We start from the raw sequence: 17515 nt of genomic DNA, 5'->3' as shown, positions 1-17515 counted from the left end.
CCACACGATATCTTTCTGCTAATGACCTACTCTACTATTAGGCTCTTTGCAGACTAAGATTCACTGCTTAATTCCTAATCTGCATATACGAAGGCTGTGTGCCACTTTGAATGGTTGACAACAAAGACAAAACTTGCAAGACTGGACGATTTTATTGCTCCGAGAGTGTTCTTTCTTAGCTGTTGCTCCTTTTCATGGAGCCTTCAGCACAGGTTGGAGCCCTTATTCCAGAACTCCACTTGCTCTTGCGGCACAGAGCGCAGTGTATCCGACTTGCTGGTCGTGCACAGCGTCGCTGGCCAGAAATGCATCCCATTGCTCCACACTATAGTAGGACTCAACTAGACTGCTATAACTGCCACACACAATTCCTCTGAGGCAGAAAGTACATAATACATATAAAACTAATCATCAGAACAAATTATAAGCTCAAGGATTCTGTGCTATGGCTTGTTAGATATAGTTAATACAGAAAACTGATTTCAATTACTGTTCAGCGCATAATACACATGCTGCAAACTATGGCCCGTAGTTAAAAACTGCAGTTTTTGAAGTTGTATCCTAGACCACATCAATTCTTGGTACGACCATTATTATGCAATACATCATGGGTCTTCCCACAAATCGCAGGCAAACACCTGGATATACCGTGGGGTTGACAATGTACAGGTTTGGGTATGTCCCAGTCTCGAGTTTTCTGCGTACACCTGCTTCTTTGTCGAGTTCCTCATGTGGCGAAACATATATCTTCTTCCCTATAACGTATGAGATCGCACAGTACCCGCAAGGCACTGGTGCACATGTACTTTCCTAGAAAAACTATTATGTGCTCTGCATACCTTCAAACAACACCCTTTATCTCGGGGAGACCTGAAAACATTTATGCCCATATTGCAATGCAACAAATCCGTAGATGTGGCCTTTGCGAGTACTTGTATCTGAAATTCTGTGTGGAACCTGTTTTTACGACTATTTTTTAAAACTGTTCCTCACAATCTATTAGGGCTAACACCTCATCGCACATTTTCACTGCCCCTAGCCGCCGACACCAGATGGACCCATCTAGTTCATGGAAGTGACAGGCCGCAATGGGGTGCACTCGCGATCCATTTTTCTTTTGCATCAGCACGAGTTGAGAGGAGCAGTATCCCTTTTGATCACCGACATCTTCAACGTTACTGTAAAGCTAGTTTAAAAAATGTGTGCTGTGGAGATCAATAAAACAGCAATTGCTCCTGCACTTCTCTAGCACATATCTTGTCATGGTCCCTTTCATGATTCCATTCACAAGCTTGGGAGCCGGGACACCTTTCCCTGGAGCCTAGTTCACTCGAATCAAACATTTAAAACTGGCACTTGATGCTTGCTAAAATCATGAGCCCGCAAATGCAATGAAAACTGTGCAGCTCTGTTCGCAGCACCAAATTACTCTACTAGCAAGCACTGGTTCTGCAAAACTACTTGATCTCGTACTGTGCTTTTCTGAAAACATTGCCACATTCAGTCATACCACAAATTACTGCTATCCATCTCAAAAGGCTAACTCATTTAGTCTCCTCCACATCATCACCCCTAGCCAATTTTTAAAGGGCCCATGGAATGCTACTTGCTATATTCTAATGTAAGAAATCCATAGGTGTGGTGCTTAAGAGCATTCCAAGTCAAACTTGAAAGCTTGGCACAGAGCGTAAAATTTACAAAAGAAGTGTTCTTGGCGACCGATTGGGGGCAACATAATCCAGTATGCAAACCTCCCATGAGAAGCCGTATGGGCCTGCTGGGCGTGCCCGCTCATTGAATGGTCCCAAGTTATGTGGCCGAGATGGTGGTGTGGTGCCATCTCTGCTTGTTTACTTTTTTTTGCGCACCGGTGTGGGCCAAGTTGAGGTGAGAGAGGAGGATCATCGTCATCGCTCACATCTGCAGTGCTAATAGGGCTATCTTAAAACATTTTCGCACTGCAGCGGCAATCGACAGTGCACATTTTATAATTTTAGTAAATAGCTTTTCAAGGGCCCTTTAACATACCAGTGCATATCAGGATATTAGAAAGACCATTTCGCCAAAATCTTGCAACAAACAAAATCACTTTTTTTATCACCACAAATAAAGCATTCCTATAAAAGTACTCCAGTGTTCCCACCTTCATACTGAATTTTCAAACCTTACTCCTTTCTGCAGCACATTCAGGCTTGAACACTATGAAATTAATAAGCATTTAGCTAGTGTCCATTCAGAGCATTCCACAATTACACCGAACAATTCCAAAACAAAAACTGCAGCCATGGCAGATAGGCGTTGAAATGCAAGTATAAGCTGTTCAATGGTTAAGAAGCTTGGCTACTGAATCTGAGTACCCCGGTTCTATCCTGACCACGGCGGCCCACACAAAGGTGCCCATGTGCTGTGCAATGTCAATGGACGTTAAAGATCCCGAGGTGGTTGAAATTATTCCGAGCCCTCCACTAAGGCAAATCTCCCTCCCTTATTGCGCAGTTAATGTGTCCACGGACACCTAACCACCACATGACAGATACGTGTGCCTTTTATTTAAACAATCATGGCGGCCCCTGGAGTTACACCCCCATTATGGTCAAATGACCAGAGGTCATTGATACAACTCTTTCACACATTTAAAAGCTAGACTTGACTAGCAATTTTATGTGCACTATTAAAACTGGTCCAAACCTCGGGTGACTAGCAATTAGACCACAATTTTGAACTAAATGCCCCCCCCCCCCCCCCCCCCCCCCTTCTCCCCTTTCAAGAGAGGAGCTTCAGCATCAACAAGTCCTTTTGTTTACAACATTCTATTATTCTTTTTGCAGTTTGAAGCAAATGGCATTTCAAAGGCTCTGGTTAAAGTCACGGAATCTTCACAGCGCAAAAAGACTCCCCCCCACAATACTATAGTGGTTGGTGGAGGGGCTGATAATTCCTCAGCTATAATTCCACACCGAGAAACTCAAACAAAGCTACACAGATGAGAGTTGCAGCCCAAAATCATTTATTCAACACCTAGCTATATAGACCCAATCATTCATTATTTACAACTCACACATGCGACAACGTAACCGTTACACAACAAGTATTTACAAAGCTTTGAAACGTGCCCTGGTGATTCATCATAGGTATACACACAATTCATGTTTACAAAAGGGCTACAGAAACAAGACATATCCTACATAGACTAGCAATAGATAACTATTAGAGATAATGTAATCAAAACACTCGAGAGATGTCACTTGTTTACCAGACCTACCATCCTTACTTGCAGGTAGTGATCCCCAGGTCAGCACCAAGACCGCAGTGGACGCTATAAAGCAAAAAGCTTCTCCAATAACTGGTTCTTCGAACTCAGCGCGACAGTTTCATGTTGCCCTGGCTAATGTTGATTATTCAACAGATACACATAACAATGCTATTACCGCAGTTAGAATACATACAAATAATGCTGCTTTGCACAATACAAAAAATATTCAAGCAACTGCGACCTGACGTTCTGCTAAGTGTTGTGTCAGTACAGCTGTGGTGCGTAACGGATACCAACCATCGTTAATGGTGTGCGCACTGTGACCATGTTGTCGCCCACTCGTCGTCGTGCAGAGCACGATCACAGCCCACCGCTGCATTTGGCATTCGTCTCGCCCGCGATGGTCACCTGAAACGAGAAAATCCGTGAAAAGCAAAAAAAGCGTCTGTCCAGCACAGGCATGGGTTCTCACTCGAAGTCAACTACACAGGGATAATGGAGACACGCTCTACCGACCATCGTCTCGTCTCTGATCGCAAGTTCACACTTGTCAAGGTCATGTGCGGCCCGAAACCGGTTCAACCGACGCTGCTGACTTCACGGCACTGCTGCTCTTCATCCACAAGTTTCCTGGACTTCCCAGCGCAGCGGTGACAGAATTCCAAGGACACTGCTCCATCCGCGACGTGAATGCACACACCTCCCGCCTTCTCAACGGGCGGCCTCCTCTTGCCGCTGGTGGAAACGTAGTCATGATCCTCTATCTTCCGGCGCTTTGCGGGGGCGCTATCCACGAGGCCATCCGCGAGCGAGGTCGCCAAACTAGGCCTAACCGACCGAATGTTACGAACCAGCGTCGATATTTCATCGACGTTGCAGAGTACACTTCTCAAGTACTGCACTTCATCGCTCAACTCTTCGATCTCTCTGTTCATCTCAATAGACCGCCTCTTCAGAGTAGCGTTCTCTGTCGACAGGGCACGGACGCTGCGTTCTAGCTTTTTTAGATAAAGTTTTTTCTTAATTCTGTTCTCTCGCGCTGCAATGGCGTTCTTGCTCATGCAGCTTCCGCGGGTCTTCAACGCTTCAAGCAAGTCCTCTTCCAGCTCACCCGGCGAACCGGCGTCTTCATCGTCATCAATGTGGACTTCATCAGAACTGGAAAGGGACTCGCCTTTGGCACGGGAGCGAGACTTACCAGCGAGAATGGTGTAGTTAGGCCTAGATTGGCGACCGGATTTCAACCTGGTCGACACCGCCTGCTGCCGAGTGACTGCAGGCGACGACTTGGACAGGACAGCTTGTACACCGTCATCGCCGGTATCGCAGGTTCCGGAGGACGCTATCAGCTCGCTGACTGCGATGTCGGACAAGATGCTGTCATCTCCGCCACCCGCGTAGTGACCCAGCATGATGTCTCGAAGAATTGGCCCGGCGTCCATGTCGTCCAACTCGGCCTGGAGGGCTACGGGGAAAAGAGGAAACGCGTCCACAGACATTATTGTGGCTTTGCGATTTTACTCTACACAGTAACCTATCTCTTTTGCAAGAGTAGCGTACCCGATTGAACCACTTTTCGCAGATAATTTCGCTGGCGGACAGCAGTGACCGCACCAACTGAACGTTTCTGCAACGCACGAGTCGAACAAAAGGCCGATGATAATAATGATGATGCTTGTGGACAAACTTTTTTAACAGGTGATCTAAAAAACTGACTCGTGTTGAGCAAAAAAAAAAAACAACTGAAAATAGCAAATGAAAAAGTAAAAACGTAATATTAATTTGATGCTTGCCTGCTGGCTTTAATGTGCCGGCTGCGCCACTACCACTGCCACTGCTACCACCGCGTGGCGGTTTGTTTGGTAAATTGGTTTGTCCAAGTGTGGTTACCTCGAGAAGTAAAGAAAGACACCGACTTCTCCGCTTTTATTTCATTAAATGCGTTTCCCTCTCTCTAAAATAAGACACCAAAGGTAGGGAATTAACTGAGGCAATTTTTTTTTTTTTTTTTTGAACGAAAAGCCAGCATGTGCATGGTGATACTTCGCTGTCTCTTCATAAGGCCGAGAACATTTTCGGTCGGATGTTATTATATCAACCGTGATTCGTGAAGATGTTCCTTGTGTGCGCTGCGTCCATATATTTGCTGTTTTACCTTCCAATAAAGCAGTTGTGAGCTGCGCTGAGTCCTGTAGCAACAAAAACGTGCAATTTCTACATCTAAAGTAAAAGGCTCGAAAAGGCACACAAACACAAGAAATTCTTGTGTTCGTGTGCCTTTAGATGCAGAAATTGCACGTTTTTATTGCTTTTCTAGATACGTAAAGAGGCCTCAGGCGAGGGCTTTACATGGCGGGTAAGCTCAATTGCAAGCTACGATTCAGTTGCTTTCCAAAATTATCCAGGTTTGTATATGAACATGACGCGGTGAGGCTTGTTCGAAGACTCCAGTCCCAATTTTTGGACGAGTGGAGGTGGGTCGTGGTGCAAGCCGGAGATGGGTGAATGGCCTTGTGGTTTGCCTGGACTGAAAAACGATGACCAGGTTAACTAGGGAAATCATAAGGGCAAGTTTGGTTTCGTTTACATTAGATTAATGCCCCAAGTGACTCAGGCTAAGGGGGTACTGTAGTGGAGGGCTCTGTAAATTTCGATCAGCTGGGGTCAATTAAGTGCAATAACATCGCACATTACACAGGTGCCTTGTTGTTTTTGTTGTTTTTTTCCAGCCTCCATGGAAAAGCAGCCGCTGCAGTCAGGATTGAAGTGCATCCATGGGTTCAGCAGCCAAACGCCCTACCCGCAGGGCCAGAGCTGCGCCGTCATAAGGAAAAGTTTGATATATCCTATGATATAATGATGGTCTTGTCTTTATTCCCACTTGAAAGCAATAAGTTTTGGTGCTTTCAAAGCTCAATTTAAACATGTCTGTCGGGTATATGTGGTTCAAAACTGCAAATAATTAGGGTGCTCTTGCTAGCCAATACTTGAACTACAAAATGAAAAAATGCCTGCGAGGAAAATCTAGTTTTTGAAAATCTGAGAACTGAGAGAGCCTGTTATTTCCCGTACATTTTTATATAAAAATGCTATAAAGTAAAAATGTGCGGTTGTCATGAATATTGCAAATGACAGACACTGAAAGAGTAAATGCGAAATTATGATCAAAAGAAAAGTTGCAAACTCAAGCATTTTTTTGTAACGGCAATCTTCAAAGGTACGCAAATATCATTAAGGACAACAATGCCAAATGTACTGAGTGTACAAAATGCTTCAAATCAAAGGGACTAATATGTTTTCAGTAGCTACAAAAGAAATCATTCAATGACCAAGGCTCGCATGTCGCTGCAAAAAACAGCTCTAAAATATTGACACATACAGGCATCCAACGAGCACAGAAAAGCAGTAAAACTTCTTGTGGATATCATTCAAGAGAAATATCCAAGAGCAAGCTAGCATCTCTGGCAGAGATGCAGTCGTAACAGCCCAGAAGTGTTTTAGCATATGAGCAGGGCACCGAATGACAAGTATCTGTGCTTGCAACATTTTTATGTGTCATTAGCTTTAGCTCAAGGTTGCATACTTAGGATGAGCATGCAGGCATACTTATTTTGAATGAAATGCTATTGCCACTATTTACAAAAAGAGCCCGATAACACAGCTTCTATGGGCTTCCCAGCAGTGCCGCATGGAAAGATAGGAGGGAGGCAGGCTTTTTTTTCAGGTAAAAAATGGAACCAAATCTTTACCAAGTAATGTTGATGCACAACAAGTAGCAGCCATCACACTGCAAACATTCTCATTGCATATAGAATAGTATGAAAGTGTCCTGGCAGCAGGCAGAAGTTATGGCTCATTTCTCGAAGTCTGCATCACTAAAAATAAAACATCATCTTGCACTCATTACTATTAGTAACATTAAAAAATTGAAAGCCAAACAATGACATCATCAAAGTCATTTAATATCAAGCAATTGTCCATGCTCAGTGAGATAAGCCATGCAGCACAACCTACAGGCCTATGCCAAAATTCGCACTTACTAATAGCAAAGTAAAACAATTGCTTCAAAACTGAAGGTTGGCTTCATGGATGTTTGGTTTGGTCTGTAAGGTTTAACGTCCCAAATCGACTCAGGTTATGGGAGGCACCATAGTGGAGGACTCCGGAAATTTCGACCACCTGGGGCTCTTTAACGTGCACCGACATCATACAGCACATGGGTGCCACTCCGCTTCACCTCCATCAAAATGGAACCGGCGGCGGTCGGGATCGAACCCGGGTATTCCAGCACAGTACTTGGGCATCTTAACCACTGCACCACCACAAGGGGCGGTTGACTTCATAGACTATATAATTATGATATAGAATGACTAATATTGTAGCAAGTCAGCAAGCCTCGATGAGCAAAAAGAACAGCGGCAGTTTCATTTAAATGAGTCGAGTTCAAAAAAGGGAGAGTGTGGGAGCACACATACTGATATCATGTGCACCCATCCTTCACAAGTCTCACAGTTTGTAACGAATTACGTCTACATAGCAGTTATTTTCCCTGTTTTGCAATTCAGTCTCCGATACAGACACCTGGACCAAAACATTTGAGACACTCACAAACTGTGGCACACTGCAACAATAAATGCTATGCCATGCCATGCATCATCAACTTACATCACATATAGTTTGTAGATGTCTGCTGAAAAGGCATGGTGCCAATGAGACAGACACCCACGGGTTTGTCAGGACACAGTGCTATAGAAATGGCATGAGCATCTAAATAATGAAATGATAGTAGTGGTTATGAAGAAAATAAAGGTGTGTGAAAACTGTCTCACTCGCAGAGACCAAGAACTCACCACGATGAAGGAGGCGGAAGAAAAGGAGAGGAGCTGGGGTGGATTGCTCCAAAATAATTGTGACCACCACCGGTTTATTACCATCCACTGCCATCGCTCCGCACAACCATTTCTGAATTTTGCTTCCACCCATATTCGGGCCCCCCATTCTCAGCAGTCAAATGCCGTGATCATTCAACCACCAACGGCATGTCATGCTTAACTGCATAAGTAACGTGAAATGCTTAAGCACATGCCGATATAATTATTGGCATGCTTCAGCGTTACCTCCGTCAAGTTCACACTTGAGTGCACAATGCCATTTATTTAGCCGCATTGAAAGAAATAACTCCGTACAAAAGTGGGTCATCTTTTGGACCGCTTGGCTTTTTGTTCCTTTTCTGTCTTGTTCTTGTGCTTTCTACTCATGGTCATCACACCATCTAAAGTTATAGAAAACGAATGACTACACTCAGTTCAACACTGCAAAGCATATTTTCAGCATATACACAGCCAGTTGGTACTGAACAAGCAAATGACCATGATTACTGAATGCCATTCCATGCCTTTAACACACCTCTTGAAGAAAAAGCAGAGAATGGAAATGTTGTTCTCTTCTTTTTGCAACCAGAGCTGTAGACCAAATAACATGCCATTATTATGACACATTTGCAAGGCATTTCCAATAAACAGGACAAGTTTTCTGATAGCATTTCTTCTCTTGCAGCTTATATAACCAAACCATTCATTAGTAAAAACGGTCTACAATATGATAATGAATACAATAAAGGAAGCATAATTATTCTATTTCAAATGACCTCAAGAAATGTAGCACTTAATACCAAGATGCATATTTACTTTGGAACTGTATGTTCAAAGTATAGTGGAGGCCAAGCCAGACTCTATTTAATGCAAAGGGCACACCAGCAAGATCTTGGAATCACACGTGCAAGATCTTTCTTTCTCTTGTAGAGAGAGTAATTCCAAAAAGTGGCCTTCATGCCATTAAAGCAAAAATAAACTGGCCCAATAAGATCACGTTCTCCCTTCCTAGTCTGAACTTCTCTTCTTAGCATATCATTTCATATTAATTAATAGCACACGGCCAACAAGTAGTCTGACATCAATCAGCAAAGAAAGACGAATGCAAGAATGGAGCCAGTACATTGTTAGGAGAACACGCTCATCATTAAGAACCACATTCACTACAGTGTATCTTTTATATACCTACACAATGACCACTTCATAAAACTGTTAAGGTGCCTCTGTACAATTTACATTACTTAGAAGAGAGCTTTTGGCATTACAATAACTTTCTTAATGAGGAAGTTTTCTTGCATCTATAATGACATTTGTCTGTGGCTATAATACAACAATGTGCAGAACAGAGGAAGTTTGGTACTCCTGAACCTTGCTACCATAAAGCTTAGCTAAAGATTATGCTTAGACAACACACCCCTATTACTGGTTCCAGGTCGCGAATTCTGCTACTTTTGTCATGAAATACGCCCCATAATTGAGGAAGCATCCGTGTCTTGTTGCGGGCATTATTCGAGTGTTGCCTGTGCTGGAGATAGGGCTGAGTCTTTTCTTTTTCTCAGCAGCGAATTCCTGAAACGACAATCAGGCGATCACTTTATTGATGGCTGCGGAATGCTAAATTTGTCACTTTTGTGAAGGGGGATAAAGCAATCATGTTTCCACCCGGATATTCTTCACCTGTCCTAGCGTGGGGTGGGGAACTGAATATTTTTCCTTTCAAAATGGCAACCAAAAAATGAGACATGAGTGTGCCACTGCACATTTGTAAATGGGAAACGACAGCGCCCGCCTGAGCCATTTGTCACAGATAGGTCTTCCACCTGCACAACAGAAAAACGAAAACGACTTCCCAACGCAGCCCTTTTGTCTGCCCGTGTCTGGTTTCCCCTTTTGTTTTTAAGACCCGGTGGCGAGCAGGATGAAACAAGTTTGAGGTATTTCATGGGACACGGAAGTGTGGAAAGGGCGACAACGTCGGGAATGAAAGTGGGAAGGAGACCCTTAATCCTGAAGGGAGAGGGCGCGGGCTCTCTCACCAGAAAGAGTAACGATTTCATTTATTTTGGATGGCTTCATTTTGTCAGCAGGGCGCTGGGTCCGAGGCTGAGCTCAACTCACAGGGCAGTGCTCGTCCTGCTTGACCTTTTTTGATTGGTTACCTGACACTAGTGGGAGGCCACCGAAAATGAGCGCCCCTACCTCTTTCTCTACCAATGACTTAAAAGATGAAGGTAACCAAAGAGCAGTCAGTCTATGTTGAGGCTCCGTGCTTAGCACGTAAGTCTACAAGTGCCTCGGCTTTAACTGAGACACTCAGTCGATAAGTAAGGTTTTGTAGGCAGTTTCTCTGTGTGAGATTGTTTTAAGTTTCAGTTGTTTTTTTGTGTGTGTGACGTTACATTTGTAACTTGCAGTTCATTCTTGTATTTGTGCAAATACTGTAAATACATTTCATCATCTTCCGAATCATCACCTCTTGCTTCAACAATCGCTGAATCGCTCACGTTTAGAGAGGTTTTAACAGCTCCAGAAGAGAGCAAACCATCGTTAAGAATATTGCTGCGGGGTAATTTGGTTCCACACGGATGCTTATAACATAAATCTATTTCAAACCTGAGCCAAATGGCACAAAACGCTGCCGGGCTGATTCGTGTGCCGAATAATCCAGGTGTGGTCTCTTTGGGGAACCTGGAGCTGGCAACTGTAGTGGAGGTGCCATCTTTTTTGTCAGTGTGGCCATGCCAACAAACGTGCCTCCAACTGCAAACATGATAAAAAGGAATTTACTCACAGGGTCACGGTCGGAACACAAGTAATGAACATGCAACTAGTATACTAGTTACACGTTCCTGAGATGAAAATGCACATGCAATTCTTGCAAACTTGTTGACATATCATACATTAGTGAACAGAATATAGAGCCTATGACATTAAAATGAAAAAGTAATCACAACAAGGTGGAGGCTGCCCTTTTTTTCTATCCGCTGAGGTGGCCTAACTGCTACGTCGCGCTGTTACTGAGCTTGAAAGGGTAGGTTTAAAATGCAGCTATGAAGGTGGCATTTCATGGCTATGGTTTAAAGTTCCTCACTTTTTCACAAAAATAAAATGTGACAAAGGAGCATCAACAGTAAAATTTAGGCAGCTCGATCTTACCAAGCGTCATCTGCTCACTCATCTCATCTTGCACCAAGATGCTGAGCTTCTGGGTTTCCTGAGAATGCAAAGGAAACATCAGTTTTCATGACTCATATTTTGGGAAATGAGGAAGAACTTGGCTCACCTTGTGATTTTCTGCTTTTTTAAATTCATATGTGTTCTCTCCAATTTGCACTGAAGCTTGGTCACCACCTCTAAGAGAAATCTTCACTCCATCCAAGTTTGAGATATTGACCTGTTTCAAAACAAGGGGAACATAGAACATCAGATTTACCTATGTTGTAAGCATATGCATGTCGCTGGCAATAGAATGACTAAACCTTAACCAACATTAGATATAACAGGAACATAAAATAATGCCACACGTAAAATTATTTTGTGAAAATGGAATTTTATAAACTAATAGCAGGTCCTTAAAATAGCAACGCAAACTAGAATTCTAATGCATAAGACCTGTTTAATGCACTTCCTTCAGTTCTCTATTTAAGTCAGTTGACTCGACCACAACCTGAGCCGTACTTATACTTACGTGCTAAACTGGTAGGTTATGCTTGTAACCTTTGTAACATGCTTGTAACCTTTGCTATAAAGATTTACAATTAGCATATATAGTTTATCCTCCATACTATATGCAGTCACTAGTGCTACATTGTAAGCATCACAAAGAGATGCAAGTCAATGATAGCAAACAGCTTGTAAGCATGCAGGAAAAGAAGTTTCCTGCCAAGGGGCAGCACTATTAATTTTGGAAAGACAAAGGCATTCAGAAGATTGTGGTAGGCTCTGTTCTCTAAGGTACGCTGCTTCCAAAACAGCACAATTGAGTTACTCCAATATATACACACTTACGTCATTTGGTGCCTGAATAAGCCACACCCGATGCTCGTCAGCGGACACTTCCTCTGCTGGAAGTGCAACGCCATTTGTCACAGCAGCGAAGCTGTCGGGAACTTGGTATCTAACATAACATAACAAAAAAAAAAAAAAAAAATCGTGAGTCAAATACTGCAAAAACCCTACTGCAGTATGATCAACAACATATGAATGCATTGAGCAAGATGTTTACGATAGGGGGAAAGAACTTTATTTCGTCCAACAGAGCACGGCCAGTCTCGACGTAGACTGGCCGTGAACAGAGAGACCAGTTAAGTCCAGAGCGGAGGGAGCTCCAGGCGTGTCTGGTCACCTTAGGTGAGGCCTGAGAGTTCTTGTGTCTCGGCGGCAGCCTTGGTCAGTCGTACTGCCAAATATGTTTACAAGCACCAACAGTAAGCAAACGAAAGCGCTGGTTTAAGTTCTTTCATATGCTTACTGGCGATATCAAGATGGGAACTTCGCCGAATACGTGCGCAAACATACGAGAAACAGTTAAAAAAAAAGAACAAAACAGCATAAGTATTCAGGCGCACACAAAGCCTTTCCCAATAATTACTGCTTTCCAAGCGCCAGCAGTAGATAGAGTGCACGGCTCACTGTTAACAAATGAAATTTCTGCATGCATGAGACCACCGTTAAGAGCCAGCGATCGCAAACCGTTAAGAGATCATGACTAAGGATCAATAAGCACTTTCACCGGATGCGCAATAGCATAAAACTGTCATTTTAAGCAATTTACTACACCGCATCGCCTTTACAACGCCATTGATAAAGGTTGTACAGTGCATTCGCGCTGCTGTCAAGCGTGTGTTTCGAAGGATACGTTCAAAACGGTATTGTTTAGCTGCGCCGGACTAACTTTTTGGTTGCTGCAGAAGGCATCAAGGATGCTCTTGTGATGGTTTCGGCAACACGAAAGATCAAAATGTTGCACAGCTAATGCAGAAGCATGAACAAAATCGTTGCCACCAACTCCACCACTCAGAGCAAAACAAATCCATGCGTTATTGCGCCCATTTGGCTTTGGATTGGCTAGTGCTGACTTTCGGTTCTCTATACATTTTTGTTTGTTTGTAGGAAAAAGAAAGCATTGAGAGAAAGGGAGAGAGAGAGGCGCACTTTTGTTTGTTTTGTTTATGCGATAGAGAGAGAGAGAGAGAGAATAAACATTTATTTCATCTATTGGCCTCGAGATCGAGCAGAGTCGCCACCTTGCGGCTCAGCGGCGAAACCTACTCAGTGTGGCAAAGAATCTTTGTATTAAAGGGGTCGTGAAACGTTTTCCGGAAATTTTGCATGGCTTAGTTAAATGGAATCCTTGTCCTGCATCATATAATATACCTCGATTCGTTTCATCGCCCGCGTTGATTTAATAGCGACAAAAACAGAATTTCGGTTTCCTAGCGCGCGTCCTCCTCAACTCAACAGAGTACATCATAGCGCTAAGCCAATGAGAAGCTCCCGTTGCCGGAGCCTGCTGAGCCAAAGTTGACCAAGCTCGGTGTATTTTAGAGGTTCTAATTGTGCCCTACTCTACGCTCACACAGGGTTTTTTAATATGGCCGACGCCTAGGTTCCTTCCTGGGTTCCAGCGTCGCTGTGCTGCTATAGTGAACTAGAATATAGTCGCTACTGTTAAAACATGGTTACATCGTGGGCTTTGAGCCTTACGCCGACGCAACTTTTCGGGTGCCAGGTCGGCGAAGATGGACCCTGCGAGCGACCGGTACAGTAACACTTGTGTCGAGAGGCCGCGGTAACCGCGGCACAACTCCGGCTTGCAGAAGCCCCGACCGTCAGCCTCCCGATCCCAGCCGTTTCGGAACTACGCATTGGTATGTATGTCCGAGTCTTGCAGCCTAGCCTACGTTTGACCGTTGCGAGAGTGCGCAATCGCTAACCGAAGCTTTCGAACAGGTGCAGCTGCGGGCGGTGCGTGCCGATGCCGACTGCTCTTGAGAGCATCTGGCGAGATCCCGGCGGCGACTACGTAGCTGAAGCAGCCGTCTGGGTGTTACAGATCATCCGCATTTACTCCAAATGCTTCTTGATCATGGACTGCTAGTCGAGAACACAAGGTAAGAACCTTGAGCGAAAGGCGACATAACTTGAACAAGCGGCACCTGTTTTTCATTTTCTCGAGCAAGAAATGCTGTAATGAAATCTATTGCGGAAGGCAGTGTTAATAAAATAAAGCTTCCCCTTTAACGTTACTTACCTGCGATCATCTACACTGTCTACAGTGTTGATATTGCGCCACGTTAGCGCGAACACATCGCTGGTTTTCATATTTTTCTTGTTTTCGTAGAAGCGCATGAGCATGACGTTTCACCATGCAAATTACTGGTTTGCTTAATTCCATGCACGAGTAAATGAGAAAACACGCATCATCTGATAGTGTGAACTTGCTAAATGGAAAGGGCATGCACATTGATGTGAAGTAACGAGGGGGGGGGGACGCTGTCCGGACAAATTTGCTTGTTTTATTAGCCAGTTATGACCTTCAGCAAGTGCAGCACTTCAAAACATAAATACATAAGGAATGCCACAAGAAATGCAGTAAATAAGTACAAAAGCAATCTCATTTCGGAGGACTCTGTGCTAGTAGCCTGTCTCCTGCGGAAGCTGTGGGAAAATGCACTAAAAAACAACACAGAAAAGAAAAACACACAGAGCAGGACTGGCTTCTGCAGACGATCACTAACTAGCCCGACAACTCTTGTTATAGCCTGTCCCCACTTGCTGCCAGAACAATCACCATACCAGCACTCAAAGTTTTATTTGCTAGTTTTTTTTTTTACCCACTTGCATTAGGTGAGTGTTGTATAGTGTGCAAATATAATTAAAAAAATTGACTTCACTGATACCATCATCAACACCTGCACACAGTAAACCTCTCCAAAATGCTTTGACACTGACATTTTACATGTGCTGAAATGTAACAACCAAAAAAAAAAAAAAAAAGAAAGACGTTCTCCCAAAAGCCAGTACACCGAAACTTCCACAGTTTGAGTAAGTGTTGGAAATTTTACAGTTAGCAAATGAAGTTATACAGTAGTTTTGCGGCACTTGCAGAAAGTTTGGCACGTGCCGTGTTGTGGGAAAACAACGGAGAGCTGTTGACAGAAGTGCACTTGTAGTTTATGGCTCCTTCGAATAGAATGACTCCATGCACAGAGCTGCTTAATGCATAAGTCGCATACTTAACATCTTCGTGCTATGCGGATGATATCAGCGTGGACATTGACATCGGCCACAACACTAGTATAGAGGGTGTAAGACGACTACCAGGTTTTTTCAGTCAAAAGCTGCATTGCCTTCAGGCATTATTTTGCTGCAGTAGCAAATTGTGATTGCACTGGAGTTCTAATATTGGGTGGGTCTCATTCTCTCTCAATCACCTGCAGCAGAATTCAAAGTTTGCCATACTTCCAGGGAGAATAAATTGACAGTGAAAGTTACACTGTACAGCTTCTGTTAGATGGGAATTAATTGTACAGATGCATGAATAACTTTCAAATTTGTAAAAGACCTAAATCATATTTTCATTTTGCTATGCTGAAAAGTGAATATTGCTTTTTCTCTTGTCAACAGGAGGCACCACTACATCTGCTACAGCCAGCTTGCGCACTGGCTTTGGGGATGCCTCGGCAGACATCACAGTAAAGTCCTCCCTATTTGTAATGCAAGCCAAATAAGGGAAAGGTTTCCATCTGACAGTTACACTGGTTTCCAGTTTGTGCAATGTTTGTAGAGTCATCACCTTATTCATTCTGAAACAAGCCGGAAAATATGAGAAGAGAGAATTGCAGGACAGCTGGACTAATAACTGGAATTTTACTAAAGGATAGAGGCAAAAGAAGACTTGCACAGAGATGCACATGTAAAAAAGGCCCCAAAAGACTGTTGACCGATTTCTTAGCCACACACACGTCCTTAGCCTTTGCAGTATAGTGTGCCTTTGGACTTGGATCTGTGGCTTCCCTTTTGTAACGAGTGGTTCTTGACCATAAGGAATTTGCTTTTTTTTTAGATTTTGATTTTTTAGACCCTTTCTGCTTTCCACGCTTTCACTGCTTTGGGGGTTTTTCGTGCACGTGCATTTCTGTGCGAATCTTCTTTTGCCTCTTTCCTTCAGTAACATTTCAGTTGTTAGTCAAACTTTGTCTTGTGCTCCTCTCACGTGTTTCGTCTTCTGGCTGGTTTTAAGATGAATCAGTACCAACTCATCCAGTTGTTAGTCTTGTTGATATCACTAGCCTGACTGCACCCACTGCTGGGCAAATGCTTCTCCCATATCCATCCGAATAACCCGATCCTGTGCCAGGTGCATGATTCTCGCAAACTTCCTAATTTCATCTGCTTGCCCAAGTTTCTGCCGCCCCCTGCTAAACTTGCCTTCCCTTGGAATCTAAAAGACATATATAGGCTCACTTAGAATGAATTTTGTGTACTCACTCCCTTCCTTTACCTTTGATGGGTAGAATTTTTCTTCTTTTGGAACTGACCGCAGATACATCAGCTGCATCCATATGATCCCCGCAGACTTCCTAATCTCATCTGTCTGCCTGAATTTCTGCCGCCCCCTGCTACGCTTGCCTTCCCCTGGAATCTACAAGACATATATAGGCTCACTTAGAATGAATTTTGTGTGCTCACTCCCCACCTATACCGTTGATGGGTGGAATTTTTTTTAGCACTGACCGCAAATGCATCATAATTGTGCAGTTGTGTATATACCTGCTTGTATAGATGTCTCTCCCATATCTATCCAAATAACCCGATCCTCTGTCAGCTGCATCCATCTGATCCCCGCAAACTTTTTATCTGCCTGCCTGAGTTTCTGCTGCCCCCTGCTATACTTGCCTTCCATTGGAATCTACAAGACATATATAGGCTCACTTAGAATGAATTTTGTGTACTCAATCTCTAACTATACCTTTGTTGGATGCATTTTTTTTTTATTTAGCACTGACCTCAACACATCATGATTGTGAAGCTGTATATACACATTTGTATATTTAGGAGAGAGGAAGACAGCAAAGAAGCGTGAATAAAAGATGTCTTGCTCTAGGTCAACTTCCTTCTAGCCTAAAAATTTTGTATGTGCTGATGAACCTGCGGCTAACCAATAAATTATTTTGAAAGCAACATGTCTCTAACACTCATTTGGTAACATTAGATAATGCCCAAATGTACTACAAAGTGGTGGTCCTTGTGGCACTGACAAACCTAGATTTTCTAGTTGCCGCGTTCACCTTTACACGGCCTCGAAAAATAGTGGCTCATGGGGAATAGAAAAATCAAACCGTTTTCTGCAAAAGCTGCTTTGAAAGGTGGCCACTATTTTCAGCAT

General features: G+C 43.5%; 2 protein-coding genes and 1 long non-coding RNA gene across 4 annotated transcripts; 1 reads left to right on the top strand and 2 right to left on the bottom strand.

Annotated features, from left to right (window-relative positions):
- Positions 1-2986: 2986 nt before the first annotated feature.
- Positions 2987-4937, bottom strand: LOC146179565 (uncharacterized). 2 transcript variants are annotated; one of them, XR_014700738.1, is made up of 3 exons: positions 4814-4937; positions 3551-4718; positions 2987-3316 (listed from the first exon to the last, which is right to left on the bottom strand). XR_014700738.1 is itself a non-coding variant. In XM_084579217.1 (2 exons), exon 2 carries the CDS (start codon positions 4693-4695, stop codon positions 3832-3834), a length of 864 nt encoding a protein of 287 aa, XP_084435343.1. In that variant the 5' UTR covers positions 4696-4718; positions 4814-4937; the 3' UTR covers positions 2987-3831. The 2 variants fall into 2 exon arrangements, 1 of the variants encoding a protein (XP_084435343.1); XM_084579217.1 differs by having other exon boundaries at positions 2987-4718.
- A 3450-nt stretch (positions 4938-8387) lies between these two features.
- LOC146179564 (uncharacterized) lies at positions 8388-13192 on the bottom strand. The gene is made up of 6 exons (XM_084579218.1): positions 13019-13192; positions 12133-12241; positions 11408-11518; positions 11281-11338; positions 10738-10884; positions 8388-8525 (listed from the first exon to the last, which is right to left on the bottom strand). Exons 1-6 carry the CDS (start codon positions 13039-13041, stop codon positions 8449-8451), a joined length of 525 nt encoding a protein of 174 aa, XP_084435344.1. The 5' UTR covers positions 13042-13192; the 3' UTR covers positions 8388-8448.
- A 447-nt stretch (positions 13193-13639) lies between these two features.
- On the top strand, positions 13640-17310 carry LOC146179563 (uncharacterized). The gene is made up of 3 exons (XR_014700737.1): positions 13640-13994; positions 14077-14237; positions 15754-17310. It is a non-coding gene; the product is annotated as an uncharacterized LOC146179563 (long non-coding RNA).
- The last annotated feature ends 205 nt before the right edge of the window (positions 17311-17515 follow it).

The sequence above is a fragment of the Amblyomma maculatum genome, chromosome 9 (assembly GCF_055883805.1).
Source record: "Amblyomma maculatum isolate TAMU_Amacu chromosome 9, ASM5588380v1, whole genome shotgun sequence".
Taxonomy (NCBI): Eukaryota; Metazoa; Arthropoda; class Arachnida; order Ixodida; family Ixodidae; genus Amblyomma; species Amblyomma maculatum.
This window is presented reverse-complemented; position numbering and strand designations above follow the sequence as displayed.